Raw genomic sequence first — 18,048 nt, forward strand, 5'->3', positions numbered from 1 at the left:
GAGGGGGGGAGGGGAGGGGGGAGTCGGTTTCTGTCTTTATTGGAAAAGAACAAAGCAAAAGAGCTCGGAGTTGAGTTGCTAGAGGCTTTTTTTTTTTTTCCTCCTTTTTCCAAAAAAAAAAAAAAAAAAAAAAAGGAGAAGGGAAAAAAAAAAAGAAGTGTCATCTACATGTATTAAACCCTTCTGCACAAAGAAAGGGTCTGGTCTCGTCTTGAAACATTTTTGTTTGTTTGTGGGGTGGGGTTTTTTTGTTTGTGTGGTTTTTTTATTTTTTTGTTGTTTTTTTTCTGTGTGTGGGGTTTTTTTGTGTGTTTTTTGTTTGTTTTGTTTTTAAGTTTTGTCCTTCATGTTTTATGGAATAAAAAGTTCAGCCTTTTTATTGCATGAAACTAAACCTGGGGGGTTGGCCCCCATCACGCGTCTCCCTGCCCATACACCTAGCTTCGTCTTCTTCTTCTTCTTCTTCTTCTTCTTCTTGCATAATACGTTGAGATCCTCCGAACGGCAGCTGACTCTCTTGATCCTGGAGAGGAGGAGGGGGAGGGAAATCACACACTCATCGTCATGCTGGGGGAATACTGCAAGAGAGAGAGGCCAGGGTGAGAAACCAGGCAAGCCGGACACCTGCACGCTGAACAAGGCCGACGACCACTACGCAGCGACCTAGTTGGAGCTAATAAATCAGGAGGAGAAGACATGAGCTGTTGGAGGGCCACAAAGGTGAGCCAAGGGCTGGGAGCACCTCTGCTAGGAGGATAGGCTGAGGGAGCTGGGGTTGTTCAGCCTGGAGAAGAGAAGACTACATGGGGACCTTAGAGCTGCCTTCCAATAGCTGAAGGGATCCTACAGGAAGGCTGCAGAGGGACTTTTCATCAGTGTGTCTAGAGACAGGACAAGGGGGAATGGTTTGAAACTGGGGGAGAGCAGGGCTAGACTGGATCTTAGGAAGAAGTTGTTCCGTAGAAGGGTGGTGAGACTCTGGAATAGGCTGCCCAGGGAGGCTGTGGATGCCTCCTTTGTGGGGGTGTTAAGGGCCAGGTTGGATGAGGCCTCGAGCAGCTGAATCCAGTTGAAAGGTGTCCCCTGCCTGTGGTGAGGAGGTTGGAGGAGATGATCTCTGAAGTCCCTTTCAAGCTGAGCCATTGCAGGATATGCTGGAGAATGGGATTTATCAGGGTGTAATCTGCTCTACAATTTGCTTTTCCAGGGAGAAAATCAGAACAATATGGGGTGAGATGCAATTTGAAACCAAAAAGTGACAGGCACGTGTGTCTGTGCTGCTAACACAGGAAGGAAGAATGGGCTGCAGCCAGGCACAGTGCCTTGACCCAGCCAGGCCAGCACAGCTGGCTGCATTGACACCAGCTCCTCCCCATCACATAGGGTAGGGTCCTCTCCCCTCCCCTCAGTATCCCCCTGTCCTGCTGAAGAGCCAAGCTTCCACCCACCGGTGTATTTCTTCCTCTGCATTTTCTGTCCTGGAGCATCTCATGCACAGCACAACCCAGGCCCAAATGGCACCCACCCCTGAGCCCACTGCCCCCATGACGGTACGGCCCAGGGTCCATCCCCCTGTCCCTAGGGAGGCGCTCACTCACATTGTCATTTTGGAAGGAATGGAGAAAGTTGCCTCCCAGCTCCCCGTCGTCTCTTGGAGTGCCCGGGGGATTGCTAATGCCACTTATGTTGTTTGGAGAATTCTGTGGGAGATGGAGGGGGAGGCAGTGAGCAGGTTCCCACACCGCCCAAAACACCATGGGGGCAGGACGCAGCCCTGCCTGCCCCAGTCACATCCCCCCGGTGTGTACCCATCCATTGGGGTCACACCAGCACCCCAGTACCAAGCAATGAGGGCCCAGACACCCATTCTGCAGCTCACTTACTTTTGGAAGTCCATCTATGTCTCCTGACCCTGCACGGGGGGACACAAAGGAGAACAACCTTACTGAGCATGAAGTGACAGCCCCCACGCTCCTCTGCCACAACCCCCCAGATGTGATTTCCAACTAAAGGCTGTGCTTCAAGCATGGCTGCCACTGTGGTGGGAGCGGGCAGCGGGAAGCTCTGCCAGCAGCCCCCCTGCACTCACCTAACGATCCGTTCATGTGATGGGGCTCCATGCCTCCCATGCCGCCCATAGGGCCGTCAGAGCCAGGGCCCATCGGGAACTGTGGAGGAGACAAAACTACAATCAGCCACAAAACCACCCCACACGTCTGCCACAGCCCCGGTGGCTCCTGGGGACTGTCCCCTCTGCAGCCACCCCTCCAGAGCAGGGTGAGAAGAGAGATGCATCCACCCTCTGAGGCTGTGGGGCACACCTAGGGGCTCATGGTCATAGAACTGTTAGGGTGGGTAGGCCTTCAGTAGCTACTGAAGTCCTGAAGGATCTTCACCACAGCTTCAGTTGAATTGAATCACAGATTTGTCAGGGTTGCAAAGGACCTCAAGGATCATCCAGTTCCAACCCCCCTGCCATGGGCAGGGACACCTCACACTACAGCAGGTTGCTCACAGCCACATCCAGCCTGGCCTTAAAAACCTCCAGGGATGAGGCTTCCACCACCTCCCTGGGCAACCCGTGCCAGTGTCTCACCACCCTCATGGGGAAGAATTTCTTTCTAACATCCCATCTGAATGTACTAATTTCTACTGGTCCTCTGGGTTCAACTTCAAAACCTGGCTAGCTGGGTGGCCATGGCACTGCACAAGCTCCCACCCAACAGTTTGAAGGTAATTTGGGTCTGCCTGTACCCCGCAGACCACAGCATCTGGCCGGGCAGGCAGCTGCCACCGGCTGGGCCGAAGCCAGCGGGACCGCCGCCCTTCTTAATCAGCATAAAAAAATTAAAAAAGTCACCCCCAAGAGTTAATCACTTTTTTCGATGGTTTGTTTTATTTCTGTTTGGTAACAAATGGCTGGAATCAATTAAAGTGCTTTCCTCTCAACTGATGGAAGTTAATTATGATTTGTTATGGTATCTGATATGTAAATTATTAGAAAGCAGACTTACGTTCGATCGACTGCCTGCGGGCGGTACTGGATTAATCATTGTGTAGATGTTGTCACTTGAATTTGTTGAATCTGTGGAACAGTGGAGCCCAGTAAGTCGGGTGATTAATTCGTTTCTTAATTAAAACAAACTCGTGCCACTTGAACTCATTCTTTTGTATTTTATCACCGAAAATTCCCTCTAAGTACCGCCATTTGCCGGCTAATTTGTATTTAATGAAGATCCACAAAGTTTTTAATCACGGAAATTCAACTGTGAAAAATAATTCCACTCCTGCTTGGGAAGTGCAGGGAGGCAATTCCCACGCTCCTCACCTCCCCGAGTCCCACAGCACCCAAATTCATCCACAGCAGGATATAGGAACGTTCCCAAACACCACCCCGAAGCCAAGCAGCCCATGCCGCTTGCTCCTTGGGTTAGCACCCGTTGGGCAGGGGTGGCCTGTGCTCAGTGGTGCAGCCCCAGGGATGAAGGTCTCCTGGCAAGGAGCCCAGGAAGGCTGGCCCCAGAGATGGGAGGGGGTCTCAGGGGTGTCATACCTGCAGGACTGGGCATGATAGGTGTCCCTGGAGGACCACCGCCACCGGGCGGGCCCTGTGGAGAAACAAAGCAGGGGTCAACCGTACAAACATGAGCATTGCACACCTCCCCAAATGTTCTCAAATGCTGCCCATACGCCCCCCCAAACCCAGCCCAGCTCACCCTCAGCACTGATTCCCCCCAAACCATGTGAATTCCCCAAGCTATAACATCCCTGCACCCTGAAGACAGAAGGGATGGAGCAGGACTCACCACATATGTACCAGGCGATGAAGAAGAGTATGGGATCTACAGAGAGAAGAGAGCCACGGTCAGCTGTGGGGTGCTTAGGGGTTGGACTGCAGCAGGGCACTGCTGAGAGCCCCTTCTGCCCCCTTAAATCCCCCAGGATGGGAGTGCCAGAGCCCACCAGCCCCCCACAGCTGCATCCTGCTGCAGGGAGAGCAGCACAGGAGCAGGGCTCTAGCTTTAGATGCAGGATCTAAACACAAGGTTGGCAAATCCCTTCTCACTAGCAGGATGCAGCTAATGAGAAACCTGTGGGACAGTCCCCAGCCAACCCTGCTCTTGCTCCAAGGACTGTGAGATACTCACTGAGTTAGCACTGCTGGGGTTCGGCCACGGTCTGCCAGCTCCCGGCCCCCTGGGGTCAAAATTAAAGAGGAAAGAGCCATGAATGTTGTGGGCTTGTCCTTAGGGTCCCACAAAGCCCAAGGTGGCCAACATCCCCAGCAAGGGGTCTGCCCTTACATGTTGATTCCAGGCATGCCGGGACCTAGGGAGTTGGGTGGAGGTCTCATGCCGCTGCCGTAGTTCTGCAACGAGAACCAAGGGTCAGTGTGCTATAAGGGAAGGGAAACCACAGAAGGCAAGAGAAGGGGAAAAAATCCCACCAACCACGACCATCACCACTACAAAAACCCAAACCCAAGAGGGTTAGTTTGCAAAAATCAGCTTAAAAAAAAAGAAAGAAATGAAATGTTGAACACAGTGACAATTACAGAATATGCCATTTGGAGTGTTTTGTGGATGATTCTTGTGGGGTCGTGGAGCCACAAAGATGATCGGAGGGCTGGAGCACCTTCCCTATGGGGACAGGCTGTGAAAGTTGGGGCTCTTCAGCCTGGAGAAGGCTCTGGGGAGACCTTAGAGTGGCCTTCCAGTACCTGAAAGAGGCCTACAAGAAAGCTGGAAAGGAACTTTTTACAAGGGCTTGTAGTGATAGGATGAGAGGGAATGGATTGACGCTTGAGGAGGGGAGATTTAGCCTGGAGATTAGAAACAAATTCTTTACAGTGAGGGTGGTGATACACTGGAATAGGTTGCTCAGGGAGGTCATGGATATCCCCTCCCCAGAGGTGTTCAGGGCCAGGCTTTGAGTGACCTGGTCTAGTGGAAGGTGTCCCTGCCCATGGCAGGGGGGATTGGAACTGGATCTCTTCCAGCCTAAACCATTCCATGAATCTATGAATTAACAATTTCTATGAATTAGCAATTGTGCTGATAAAAAAAAAACCAGGCAGCTGGACATGGAAGGGAGCCAGGCTGAGCCCCCGAGTCCCTACTATGCTCTGAAGCCATGCTGCTGGAGGGAGAACAACCCCCTGTCAGCTTAGGCAGATGAACCTGCTCACAGCACCCAGGCACCACCACCAGCCTTTTGGGCTTGCCTGTTTGTGCAGGAGGAAACAGGAGCAGGAGATAAGAAGGTGCTGCTTGGAAGGTTATTGCTGCAGTGTGCCCCAGCTCCTGCTGAGATGGAGAGGCATCCTCTGCTCCCAGGATGATGCCTGGTGTAGGGAAAGCCAATCCAGGCTTGGCTCTCTGCTCATCTCCCAGAGCAGGTCTGCAGCAGTGGGGAGCGGCTGAGGGCAGGCAGCCCCTCAGGGCTCCTCTCCTGGTTTATTCCACCCTGGCTAAGCCTTGAGCCAGGACTGGGAGTCTCAGATCTGGATTCCCTCATCTCCTAAAACCAGCCCCAGTACAAAGCTAAGCACAAGGCAGTGAAGGAAGAGGAAAGCCCCGAACGCCATGCTCCATTTGTCTGTGCTTTGCTCCCTGTGCCCTCTGGGTGACGCGCAGCTGGATTTAGGTCGTGCTGCCACTCCTTCCCTTCCACCTTCCCTCCCTCCCGCAATGCATCTTTTTGGGCTGTATTTCTGCCATTTAGAGAAAAAAAAAAACTGCTAGAGCAGGAGGGAAGATGGCTGGCTGCTTCCTATTTCACAGCCCCTTGGAGTGCTGCAAGCTGGATTTTAACTGCAATACTTCAGCGCCGTTAACTTTTTTTTGCCCTGGATTTATGGATGTGCTCCGGTGCTCTGCTGAGGGCATAGCCAAAGTTTGTTTTGGAAGAGGCAGGGAGAAAAGACCAAAAAAAAAAAAATATTTTTCCCCAAAACAAATTACCAGCAAGTCCTTAATTGATTGAAATTCCAGCCCTTTACACTGAATAGCAGCATCAAACCCCTTGTTTGAATAAATAAATAAATAAATAAATGAGCTCAGCATTTTTAATTGGAGCTGAAAGGCTGGGAAACGAAGAAGCCATCTGAAAGATGCTCAGGGAGGGAGCACAGCTGTGCTGAGCGATCTGGGTGCTAGGCTCTGGGTGAGATGCTGCTGAAACCCAGTGAGCTACAAACCCTCTTCACAGAAGCACTACCTAAACCTAAGCCTGGCCTCTGCAGAGCTGAAACTGCGACTGTCAAAAGGAAAAAGGCAGCAGTGATGGGCTCTGAGGGATGACTCATCGTCGCTGTGGTCTAAGCACTGCTGTCCAGAAAGCTGCCACGTCCTGGCTGGATGTTCTGAATCACAGAATCACAGAGTGCTAGGGGTTGGAAGGGACCTCAAAAGATCATCCAGTTCAACCTCCCTGCCAGAGCACAATCAACTATACCAGATCACAGAATCAACCAGGTTGGAAGAGACCTCCAAGATCATCAAGTCCAACCAATCACCCAACCCTATCTAATTGACTAGACCATGGCACCAAGTGCCTCATCCAGGCTTTTCTTAAACAATGTCTCCTGGGACATTGACCCCACCACCTCCCTGGGCAGCCCATTCCAATGGCCAATCTCTCTTTCTGGGAAGAACTTCTTTCTAAGATCAAGGCCAAACTTCCCCCTTCGCAGCTTGAGACTGTGTCCTCTTGTTCTGTTGCTGGTTGCCTGGGAGAAGAGACCAACCCACACCTGGCTGCAACCTCCCTGCAGGTAGTTGCAGACAGCAATGAGGTCTCCCCTGAGCCTCCTCTTCTCCAGGCTAAACACCCCCAGCTCCCTCAGCCTCTCCTCAGAGGGCTGTGTTCCAGACCCCTCACCAGCTTTGCTGCCCTGAAGAACACATCCAGGTGGGTTTTTGAATATTTCCAGAGACAGAGACTCCATAACCCCCCTGGGCAGCCTGTTCCAGTGTTCTGTCACCCTCACAGGGAAAAAAATTTTCCTCATGTTTCCATGAAACTTCCTACACCTCAACTTCCACCCGTTGCCCCTAATTAACTCCTAACCACAGCCTTTCTCATACACCTTGCAATGGCATTGGACTTTTTGGCCACAAGAGCACATTTCTCTGCAACCCTTTGGAATCATTTAAGGAGTCGTTTGGGAAGGTCTTGACGCAAAGCTTAAGACTTAAAAAAGAAGCCCTGGGCATGGAAGGTGTGAAGGGTTTGCTTTGGTTTGCTATTTTTGGCGGCTGGCTGCAGGGAAGGCAGAAGAGCCCTGCGGGTACCAGATTGGGGAGCCCGGTGCTTCTCCAGAGGGGAAGGCTGCCTTTCAAACCCCCTCTTCTCCCTGGTGTAGAACACACCGAGGGAAGCAGAGCGGAGGCAAAAATAAAGCTCTGAACATTTCACAGCTCCCGCCAGCTCCCCGAGCTGCCACCAGCCCACGCAGCGCTCGCCGCCGCTTCCAAGTTTCTCGGCGAGCTCTGCGAGTGGGAAACGAGCAGCCTCCCCCAGGCCAAGCGCCACCACCCCTCTCCCTGGCACAGGCCACGCCAACAAATGTCACTCTTTCTTTTTTTTCTTTTTTTGGGTGCAATTCTCCAAGGAAAGGAGGATTTTAAGCAGAGCCACGGTGCAGCCAGAAGGTCTGCCCTTGTGAAACGATGGAAGTGTGAGGTTTTGATCCTTTGCCCTAGGATGGAGCCAGGTGCCTGGGGAGACAGCCAGGCATCCCTCGGCAGGTTGGTGTTAAGAGAGAGCTGCCACAACTCCCTCTTTACACAATATTCACTTGTCTCGAGAGTCTCTGGGGGGGAAAAAACAAAACAAAACTCCGGCATGCCTGCTCTTCTCTTGACAGACTCTGATCCTCACGCTACAAACTTGACGTAGGCGACGATGCAGTGAGGATAAACCTCCAACCAAAACATGGGGGATCTGCTTTTGAAGCCTTTGTAGAAGGAACAAACAGGAGTGAGTCAACAAGAAGCCACTCCTTGAAGCGAAATCAAGGCCAAGGCAGCATATATTAACCCAGATCTGCCTAATTCCAACAGGCTGCTCCCCTCTCCCGAAACGCGGCGCTCAAGCAGGCAAGCAGGAAGGGCAGGCGGAGGGGAAGCTCGCAGGGGAAAGCCTCATTCCCCTGTCTGCTAAAGGGATCTTTGACATTGCTTATTTATTTATTTATTTATTTTAAATGCAGGCCTCTTTCCCCTTTCCTGCTGTTAGGGTCAGAACTATTTCCCGGCAGTGTAATGCACTCAATGGCTGCTCCGGCAGGCAGCTAAGTGCCATCCCCTTTGACAGAAGGGCAGGAGGGACCTTGCAAATACCCTTCAGGAGCAATGGAGCCCTCACTCACATTAAACGGGGGATTTCCAGATGCAAGGCTAATGTAAAACACATTAAGACTAATGGGGAGACAGGGTGTCAGGGGAGAGCTCCCAGGCCTTGGAGGCCCAGGAGGTTGTTTCAATGGTGCTGGGCAATGAGATGCTCTTTGGCTCTGGACTTACCTGCGGACCAGGACCCATGGGGCCCATCCCTCGCGGAGGATTCATCCTCTGCATGGGGCCGCCCATGTTAGGGTGCCCTGTTGGGAGGAAAGCAGGGGTGTCAGGTGGCACAGCTGCCATTTCAGGTCCCAGATTAGCAGCTAACTCCTAGGAACCCTGAACAACCACCCCCCCCTCTGCTGGGCTTACCTTGCTGTCGCGTGGGATCCATCGAATTGGGCAGCAATGGCTGTGTACCAGGAACGGCACCTGGCGGCTGTGAAAACAATGGGAGGAGGATCAAAACCCCATGATAGCTCAAAGGCAGCCTACAGAGAGGTATTTGGGTCAAGGCTTTAGCAGGGCTCCTCGGTGTGCTCCTCAGGATGTACCACCAGTATTAACTTACTGCCCAAGCATCCCGCATCTCAACCAGCTTCCTACACGCTCCAGGTGTTTGCCTCTCCTCCTCTTTCACAACCACCCTCTAAAAACCAAACAAGGTGCCAGCACCTCCCCTTACCCCTTGCACTGTCAGGCTGCTTTATTTTAGGGGAAAGCCTGGGCTGCACAGGGTAGAGGTGCCAAAGCTAGCAGGGAAAGGAGACAAGCAGCGTGGCTCCCTGCTATTTACACAGCACTAGGGCCAAACCACACAGGCTGCAGAGATTCATCAGCCACCACCACCGGGGAGATGCTCCAGTTGCAGCAGGAGACCAGCGTTTGGACCCATCCCCACACAGGCAGTGGGGAAGGTGGATGCTCCCCCTCCCCAAACCCATGGCTATTTAAAGTTCAAAGACTGCTCCAAACAGATAAAGGGAGAGAAAAACACAGATACCATCTGCCTGGGGCAAGCAAACTGTAAACAGTTTTGCAACAGCTCTGCCTTTTATTTGAATAACAACACAGACAGCTCCTGCCACTCTCCAGCACAGGGACTGGGTGCACATGGCCATGCCGAGGCAGAATTAGCCCAATCCTAATTTTTTTTGCAGCCTGGAAGCTGGCAGCAGGAGGAAGATAAGTAAACGAGGGAGGTTGTAGAGATGGGTATTTACGCTTCTGCTGCCTGACCTTCCTGCCTGCCTATTTATTCCTCTGGTCCCTCTGGATGTGACCATAACCTCGCCAAGCCCTGTGGAGATACAAACCTGTGTTTTATGTGTGGTGTTTAGGGGGGAAAAAAATAACAAAATGTTTCTGATTCATTTTACCCGTTCCTGGATGTTCGACCCTGCCGTATGAGAAGCTTCCTCAAATATGTCTCCTGCCTGCCCCAGTTCACTATGCTCACAACCGGTGGAGCTCAGGACGAGCCCAGAACTGTAGCAGGATGGGAGCCCCTTAAAACTGTCCTATGAGAAGGTGCTGTTAGTCAATACCTTGTCAAACTAGCCATCAGTGCCATGAGTGGGAAGCTATTCTGGCCCAGCCAGTCTTGAGGGGTCCTGCATCAGCCCCCACTGATCTTTTCTCAGCTAGATCTCAGCTGTTCCACCATCATTTTGCAAGTTCCAGTGATTCAAGCCTCAAACACGAGGCAAGCTGCTACATCCCATTTCCTATCTTGGCTCTTTCTGCTAAAAAAAAACTATATAAAAACAATGTTAGCCAAAAAGCAAGCTCCCAAGATATTTTTTGCACAGGCACCTTTGCTACTCCAAGGAATTACAGGTTTCCTCCAATTTCTCTTTAATGAGAAATAATCTCTGGGTCAGGCATCACCCTACAGATCTGCTCAGCATGGCTGGGAGCGAGGTGAATTCCTCTGGCGAAGGCCACGTGTGGAGGTAGTGGGTGGGGTGGAAGCCTCCATCCGGAAGGGCAGAAACAAACTGCCCTTGTTTAAGCTGGGATAAGAGGATAAAGCCAACCCCAAAAATTCAGCAGCGACCTGCCCTGCTTGACCCCGCCGCTGATCTAAGAGCTCGGTCAACCCCGCAGCAGGATTATCTCCATCGCTTTAATTTTCTGCCCTTGCAAGGGAAAATCCAGCCGGGCAGCGATCCCGTGCTGAAAGCACACCAAGAGAAAAGGGGCACCTCCCCACCAGTTTACACGCTGGAAATGCTTGAGCCTCAGAAGAATCCTAGAATGGCTCAGGTTGGAAAGGACCTCAGAGATCATCTGCTCCAACCTCCCTGCCATGGGCAGGGACACCTCTCAACTAGACTCAGCTGCTCAAGGCCTCATCCAGCCTGGCCATCCCTCCTTCCCGTGTTAGCAGCACAGACACATATGCCTGTCACTTTTTGGTTTCAAATTGTATCTCACCCCATATTGTTCTGATTTTCTCCCTGGAAAAGCAAATTGTAGAGCAGATGACACCCTGATAAATCCCAGTCTCCAGCATGTCATAGAATCCTACAATGGCTCAGCTTGAAAGGGACTTCACAGATCATCTACTCCAACCTCACCACCATGGGTAGGGACACCTCTCATCTAGACTGGCTTTCAACACCACCGCGAACGAGGCAGCCACAGCCTCCCTGGGCAGCCTATTCCAGAGTCTCACCACCCTCCTACTGAACAACTTCTTTCCAAGATCCAGTCTAACCCTGCTCTCCCTCAGCTTCAAACCTTTCCCCCTTGTCCTTATCTCTGCAGTCCCTCTGCAGCCTTCCTGTCGGATCCCTTCAGCTATTGGAAGGCAGCTCTAAGGTCCCCCTGGAGTCTTCTCCAGGCTGAATAACCCCAGCTCCTTCAGCCTATCCTCCTAGTAGAGGTGTCCAGCCCTTGGCTCATCTTTGTGGCCCTCCTCTAGACTCACCCCAACATCTCTGTGTCCTCCTTCTGCTGGGGACACTAGACAATTAAAACGAACTGGTTCTGTGACACTCGATGCTCCGGCACCAAGGCAACGGAGGATGCCCACGGAGGCGACGCTTTGCCATTCAATCCCAAGGAGCACCTACAGGGCACACGGCTCCTTGTCTCCCTCCCCATATAAAAGCCACCCTGCAACCCCTCCCCAGGGAAACCCACCAGCAGAGACCCGGGAGCGCATGTACCTGGTTGCCCATCCTGATGGGGGGCCGAGGACCTCCGGCGTAGCGTGGCGACATGAACGGCTGTGGGGACACAAAAGGGAGGTGAGGGCCAGGCTGGGGGGAGGCAGCAGGCTCCCCACGCACCACGGCCAGACTGTACACGCCGGTTGGGTTTGCTTTAGCTTTCGACTTTTTTTTTTATTTTTTTTTTTTTCTGGAGACATCCTTATTAAAAAGAAAAACAAAAAGTGAAGTTTCAAAAGGAAAAATAATTTTAAGAAAAATAATTTTAAAAAAAATGGTGCCTGGCGTCCGTTGTTTGTTTTTTTTCTCTGCGGATTTATTGTTTTGAGAGCTTTTTGGCGTCAGCAACGCTAGGGTAAGGCTGTTAAAATTAGTGCATGGGAAACCCTGAGTGTTAGAAGACTGTCCAAGTTTAAATATAAAGATATAGCTATATATAAAAAAAAAAACAAAACCACAGTGGCAAATAAGCACATACAGACACACACACACACAAAAAAAGAAAAACCCCAATGCTAGTTGCTGGATAAAAAAAAGACAAAAAGACTTAAAGTCACTCTTTTTTTTTTTTTTGGTAAACAACTGCTGCTACTTAAAAAGAAGCTTAAAAAAAAAAAACAAAACAAAAGCAAAAAAAACACATTTGAGTTAAATTTCTCAGGCTACCTTGGGAAGGTAAAACAGTCTGATGATACCCATGATTGACTTCTCAGTTTGTTAAAAATTGCACATCCAAAAAGAATTAAAAACAAAAAAAAGGAAAAATAATTTTTGAAAAAGAGAGAAAAAAAAAAAGGGGGGGGGGGGAGGGAAGAAAAAAAAATAAAAAGGAAAAAAAGCCCCAACTTTTCTCTTCAGAGCTGGGGTGCCCAGGGGGATAGTCCCCAACGAGCAGATACCTGCTTGCCCAGCGGTGATTCTAGAGGGGAATCAAGAAAGAAAAAAAACAAGAGGAAGCAGCAAATCGAGCACACGTCGCGGTTCACAGCCCTACCCATCACTAGTGTCTTTACCTGACTGTGGGGTCCCATCATGCTGTTAGGATTGTGGGGTGGAGGCTGTGCGTGTGGCGAGGGCTGTGACCCAGGCGGTCCCTGTGAGGTCAGACAGTAGAAGGAGGTTATGGATTAGCACATGAAAGCGCAAGAAAAGAGCTTTAAAAAAAAAATTAAAAAAAAGGACTGAGAGGTGGACCTGTTTGGTCAGGGAGACACTTCTCCCACTGGTCTTTTTTTAAATCATCATCTTTTTTTTTTTTTTTAAGATCTTTTTAATTGAGGTTTCTATTCATAGAACCATGGAATTGTTAGGGTTGGAAGGGACCTCAAGGATCATCTAGTTCCAACCCTCCTGCCATGGGCAGGGACACCTCACACTAGATCAGGTTCATTTGCAATGAACAATGAATCATGATATACTGCCCTCCCCCCCCCACAAAAAAAAATTAAAAATATTAAAAATCAGAACATCAGTGAAAATACAGAAGCCACACTGACAGGAAATGGTCCAGTAGTTCCACCAAGTCTGCAAAGATAAGGAAAAGAAGGAAAAACTTTTTCACTGTGAGGGTGACAGAGCCCTGGAGCAGGCTGCCCAGAGAGGTTGTGGAGTCTCCCTCTCTGGCGACATTCAAAACCTGCCTGGATGTGTTTCCTGGGTGACCTGCCCTGGGTGATCCTGCTCTGGCAGGAAGGTTGGACTCGATGATCTTTCGGGTCCCTTCCAATCCCTACCACATTCTGTGATCAACACACATGGAAACACTTTGCAAGGGTGTGTAACGAGGTAGAAAAAAACACAGAGGAGAGGACCAGAGAGGTTTGGGGTAATGCAAAAAAAAACCAAAACAACATCCCCCCCAAAAAACCCCACAAAAAACCAAGAAAAAAAACCCAAGGAAAAAAAACCCAAGAAAAAAAAACAGGGAAAAAGAATTTAACTCTCTCATCCCAAAGGTTGGAAACACCTCTGAGGTTGGGTGTTGTGGGGGGGGGGGGTGTTTGACCACAGTTCAACTGGAGGTGCTGGAGCAAGGGCAGAGGACGAGGAGCACGTCCCAGCTCGCTCTTGGGCAGCATATGGCCAGCACAAGCGGGGCCGCATCACCAGCCGGTACAGATGCAACATCCTTCCTGGAGGTGGATTCCCTAAGGATGCAGAGTAAAATGGCTTGCAACCAAAGAAAGGATGTCTAGGGGGGGGAAAAAGGAGAGATTAGTTGGTGCAGGGTTGAAGGCTGCACTACAGCAGCAGCTGCTGACACTCTGGGTTGGAACACCCAGTCTTTATTTCTTTCATTTCCAATTCCCCCCTTTAAAAGCACGGAAGGAAAATTTGCTTGGAAAAACCACAAGCTCAGTGCAACAATCTAGGGGTGCGTGCTAACATCGGGGGGGAAAAAACAACCAGACAAACAAAACAAAACCAAAAGCAGCATTTCTTTGAGTCCAAGGAGGTGTCAATGGTAAAGAAAGCAAAGGAGCTTTGTCAGGAGGGGGGCCGGGAAGCGGTGGCAGGCTCCAGGAGCGGCGCCGGAGCAGATGTTCCCTACCTGCCTCGTTACTGATTTCAACAAGTGTTCGCCTTCTAGCTGCTGCCAGCAATGGCATGGTTTGTTACCATGAGCAATTTTCTTAATTAACAGACATTAATTAGCCATTTAGCAATTTTGCAAGCATTTGTTTAGCAGCTTTCCTAAACATGAATACCACTGTGATAATGGTACTGATTAGAGGGTCCCCTAATTAACAGTACAGGGAAGGAAAATTGAAATCACATAAATTAAAAAGGGAGGGGAAGTTAATGAAGGAAGGACATATTTGCACCTGCAAATCTTTTGTACAGCAGAAACTTGAGTGCGATGTAAATAAAGCAAGAGGGTGGCTTTTTTTCCTCTTATTTTATTTTACTTTTTTAATTTGAACAGTTCAGCAGAGAGATGGAGCCAAGCGGTTGGAAACCAACAGCCTCCTGCCACAGCCTCTCCACTCAGCAAATGAAGTCCCACCACTGACACCACTATTTATTCTCCAGGAACTGAAAGCAAGCAGTCCCTTGCCCCTACTGCCCAGTGAACCTTGGCTGGAAAAGGTCACAGCACCTTGGGACCAACCTTCTGGTGCCAACCCAACTGCATTCTCCAGTCACATCCTACCAGAGTGGAGAAGAACAACCTCTGTGGTCCAGCTATAGCATCAGCCTTTTTTAGTTCTAGTCCTCCCCATGCATGAACCTTGGCTTACTTTTCCTTCTGAGACACCACTATTTATTCTCCAGGAACTGAAAGCAAGCATTCCCTTGCCCCTACTTCCCAGTGAACCTCAGCTGGAAAAGGTCACAGCACCTTGGGACCACCCTCGGGTGCCAACACAACTGCATTCTCCATTCACTTCCCACCAGAGTGGAGAACAACAACCTCTGTGGCATCAGCCTCCTTTAGCTCTAGTCCTCTCCATGCATGAACCTTGGCTTACTTTTCCTTCTGAGAAGGAAACTCTGCATTTGCAAACTGCACTGGGGTGGCAGCCACCTCCCCCAGCAGTTTCTGGAGGACAGCACCCCCTAACAAGGTCTGGTCACCACTAAATCCCTTGCTACATAGCACAGCTGCAGGATTTGGGATAGGGAGGATTGGCAGAGGAGAATGAGTGATGAAACCACACAGAACAGAAAAACAAGGACTCCAGAAGCCAACTTTCAAGTCCCATCAATGCAAGAGTCAACAGGCCCTCCCCACTGCCTGCCTTGCTATGCTGCAAGGAGGAGGTCACTGTCATCCAGGTACTGACTGGACAGGCAGGTAGACTCCATCCCGAAGCTATTAAATGCCCTGATATCCTCCCTCTTGTATCTTCCAGGGTGTGGGTTTAACGGATACTGGAAGTGTGTGGGACACAGCTACCTGTATGCTCCCCAGCTGGCCCCCGAGGTGATGCTTTGAGCATGCATTTATTGCTTCAGAGGAAGCAGAGTTTGATTGCTGAAGAAGCAGCACCTGGAGGACACGGTGGTGTTTGCACCAGAGGAAAGTCCTTCGCAGCCATCAGATCCAGAGAGCATCATCTGAACGCAGCCTCTGGAGCGCAGTCCTGCCCCACCACCCCAAGGCTGCTCCCTGGGAAGCTCCAGGCTTGGTATTGCTGCATCCTTGCTGCGGCATTATCCCATGTGGAACTACTCCCAGCAAAGACTTGAGGAGAGCCTGACTGTAGATGCCCAGCTCATGCAAACATCTCGGCAAGCAGCGAGGAGCTGGAAGGGGGATTTTGGAGTTTTTTTCTTCCTTTTTTTTTGCACTTGGTTTCCTTCTTTTCTTGCTTTTTCTGAACAGCAACCAGCAGCAGCATCCGAAACACTGACTCCAGGCTGCAACCACCGCGGTCCCCTCCTGGCAGGGCTGCTCTGCTCCCCAGGAACGCAGCCCCCTCTGGGTATTGTCATCTCCCTAACCATCTGCAGATGTTTCGGGGCCAGGACCTGCGCTCAGCCAGGAATGCCTGCGGATCAGCAGCTTTTTTTTGCACGGGTTTCCCTTGCTGCAGAGGATCCTGATGGATCATGGTGGTTGAAAAGTGTTTTGCAGAGATGGCATGCAGGCTCTAACCAACACAACCATCCTTTTGTCTTCAAAAACGTGGGTTTAGCAGTTATTAACTAGAGCTGTTACAAGAGGAGGCTGAACACACACACACACACACACACAAAATCCTGCTTCCTCCACATCCTAAGCGCCCTGGAGTCACACCCTCTCAGCAGAGCTCCAACCAACAAGCCGTGCCAGGCACACAGGACCTGTACTGTAGTTATTTCACTTTCACCTTAAGACCAGCACTCTTCCCAACCAGAGCAACCAGCTTTCCTAAAATCACGAAATGTTTTGTGTTGGAAGGGACCTTTAAAGGTCATCTAGTCCAACTCCACTGCAGTAAGCAGGAACATCTTTAACTAGATCAGGCTGCTCAGAGCCCTATCCAACCTGACCTGGAATGTTTCCAGGAATGGGGCATCAACCACCTCTGTGGGCAACCTGGGCCAGTTTTTCACAACCATCACTGTGAACTATTTCTTCTTTGTCTCCAGTCTAAATCTCCCCTCCTTTAGCTTCAAACTATCACCTCTTGTCCCATGACAACAGGCCCTGCTCAAGGGTGTCCCCATCTTTTCTACGTGCCCCTTTAAGTACTGAAAGGCCACAAGAAAGTCTCCCTGGAGCCTTCTCTTCTCCAGGCTGAACAACACAAACTCTCTCAGCCTGTCCTCACAGCAGAGGGGTTCCAGCTCTCTATCATTTGTGTGGCCCTGCTCCAACAGGTCCATGTCTTTCTTGTGCCAAGATAATTCTCTCCTTTTTCTCTCCCAAACTGAGAGAAGCCCTAGTAGCACTAAGGCTTATTCCTCACCTTCCTGTAGCTGCCTCAGAAAACTCCAATCAGCTAAAACAGTGCTAGAGGAAACTGTTTCTGACAGCTGTCTGCACCCAAACCTCTTCCTTTCTTTCTCCCCTCCACACTATGGGGACTTTGAAAGCCCAACCTGGCCTGGCAGACAACCCAAGTTTGCTGCTGCTGCAGCTTTCTGCAGGGAGTTTCCAGGCGATCAGGTTCTTTCCACTCTGTCTTTCATGAGCTTGACTCCTCAAACTTCTTGTAAAATATTAAAGATGGAAAATGGCAGCAGCGATTGCAGGCCTGTGCGCGGCAATTTATGTTTGCAGCATAATTCACCACAAATGGATCATGTTTTATGGGCTACATCCTTCCAGTTAATGGGGGAGGTTTTTTTCCTATTTAAAAACATTTTCAAGCACCTCTGGGGGTGGCAGAACAATGTAGGAGGGTTAGGAGAAGGCAAAAGCATTGCCGCCCCGAGATGCTGATGATTTGGAGTCAGCCATAGGAAGGCATCTCGCATTTTAATCTACCTGCCCCTGCCTCCTGGTTCCAACATTAGAAAACACTAACAGATATGAGGTGCAGATTAATTAAACACGTGCCTGGGTTTATTGGAGAGCAGCTGTATTTCTACCGAAGGAGACGGAAGTTTTGCAAGTTGTCAACAAAAAACAAACAAAAAAAAACCCAACACCCAAACAAAAATCAGATCTCCCTGGAGAAGCCTTTAGGAGAGATGCTCCAGGTACCTTTGGAGAGGAGGACCACAGTCACCTTCCAGCACGTGGTGCTGGGTGTAGACCCAATCGTGTCACCCAGAGCGACAGCAGGACAAGGCGAAGCGAGGCAGGGCAGGACAAGGCGAAGCGAGGCAGGGCAGGACAAGGCGAAGCGAGGCAGGGCAGGACAAGGCGAAGCGAGGCAGGGCAGGACAAGGCGAAGCGAGGCAGGGCAGGACAAGGCGAAGCGAGGCAGGGCAGGACAAGGCGAAGCGAGGCAGGGCAGGACAAGGCGAAGCGAGGCAGGGCAGGACAAGGCGAAGCGGGGCAGGGCAGGACAAGGCGAAGCGGGGCAAGGCAGGACAAGGCGAAGCGGGGCAGGGCAGGACAAGGCGAAGCGAGGCAGGGCAGGACA

At 50.6% G+C, this 18,048-nt stretch overlaps 1 protein-coding gene across 31 annotated transcripts in view; it reads right to left on the reverse strand.

Moving 5' to 3' along the window:
* Positions 1 to 477: 477 nt before the first annotated feature.
* SSBP3 (single stranded DNA binding protein 3) overlaps positions 478 to 18,048 on the reverse strand; it is a 69,271-nt gene continuing 51,700 nt past the window's right edge. For 5 of the 31 annotated variants that reach the window (XM_054383994.1, XM_054384014.1, XM_054384007.1 and 2 more), the window contains 12 exons: positions 11,522 to 11,581; positions 8,718 to 8,784; positions 8,529 to 8,605; positions 4,305 to 4,369; positions 4,149 to 4,197; positions 3,807 to 3,842; positions 3,554 to 3,608; positions 3,015 to 3,085; positions 2,090 to 2,168; positions 1,884 to 1,912; positions 1,599 to 1,700; positions 478 to 578 (listed from right to left, as the gene is read on the reverse strand). In XM_054383994.1, coding sequence (XP_054239969.1) covers positions 549 to 578; positions 1,599 to 1,700; positions 1,884 to 1,912; positions 2,090 to 2,168; positions 3,015 to 3,085; positions 3,554 to 3,608; positions 3,807 to 3,842; positions 4,149 to 4,197; positions 4,305 to 4,369; positions 8,529 to 8,605; positions 8,718 to 8,784; positions 11,522 to 11,581 — 720 coding nt within the window. In that variant the 3' untranslated portion in view covers positions 478 to 548. Of the gene's footprint in view, positions 579 to 1,598; positions 1,701 to 1,883; positions 1,913 to 2,089; positions 2,169 to 3,014; positions 3,086 to 3,553; positions 3,609 to 3,806; positions 3,843 to 4,148; positions 4,198 to 4,304; positions 4,397 to 8,528; positions 8,606 to 8,717; positions 8,785 to 11,521; positions 11,582 to 12,537; positions 12,619 to 18,048 lie in introns of all 31 variants that reach the window. The other 26 variants (XM_054384015.1, XM_054384013.1, XM_054384000.1 and 23 more) reach the window with 20 other exon arrangements.

The sequence above is a fragment of the Indicator indicator genome, chromosome 10 (genome assembly GCF_027791375.1).
Source record: "Indicator indicator isolate 239-I01 chromosome 10, UM_Iind_1.1, whole genome shotgun sequence".
NCBI classification, from domain to species: Eukaryota; Metazoa; Chordata; class Aves; order Piciformes; family Indicatoridae; genus Indicator; species Indicator indicator.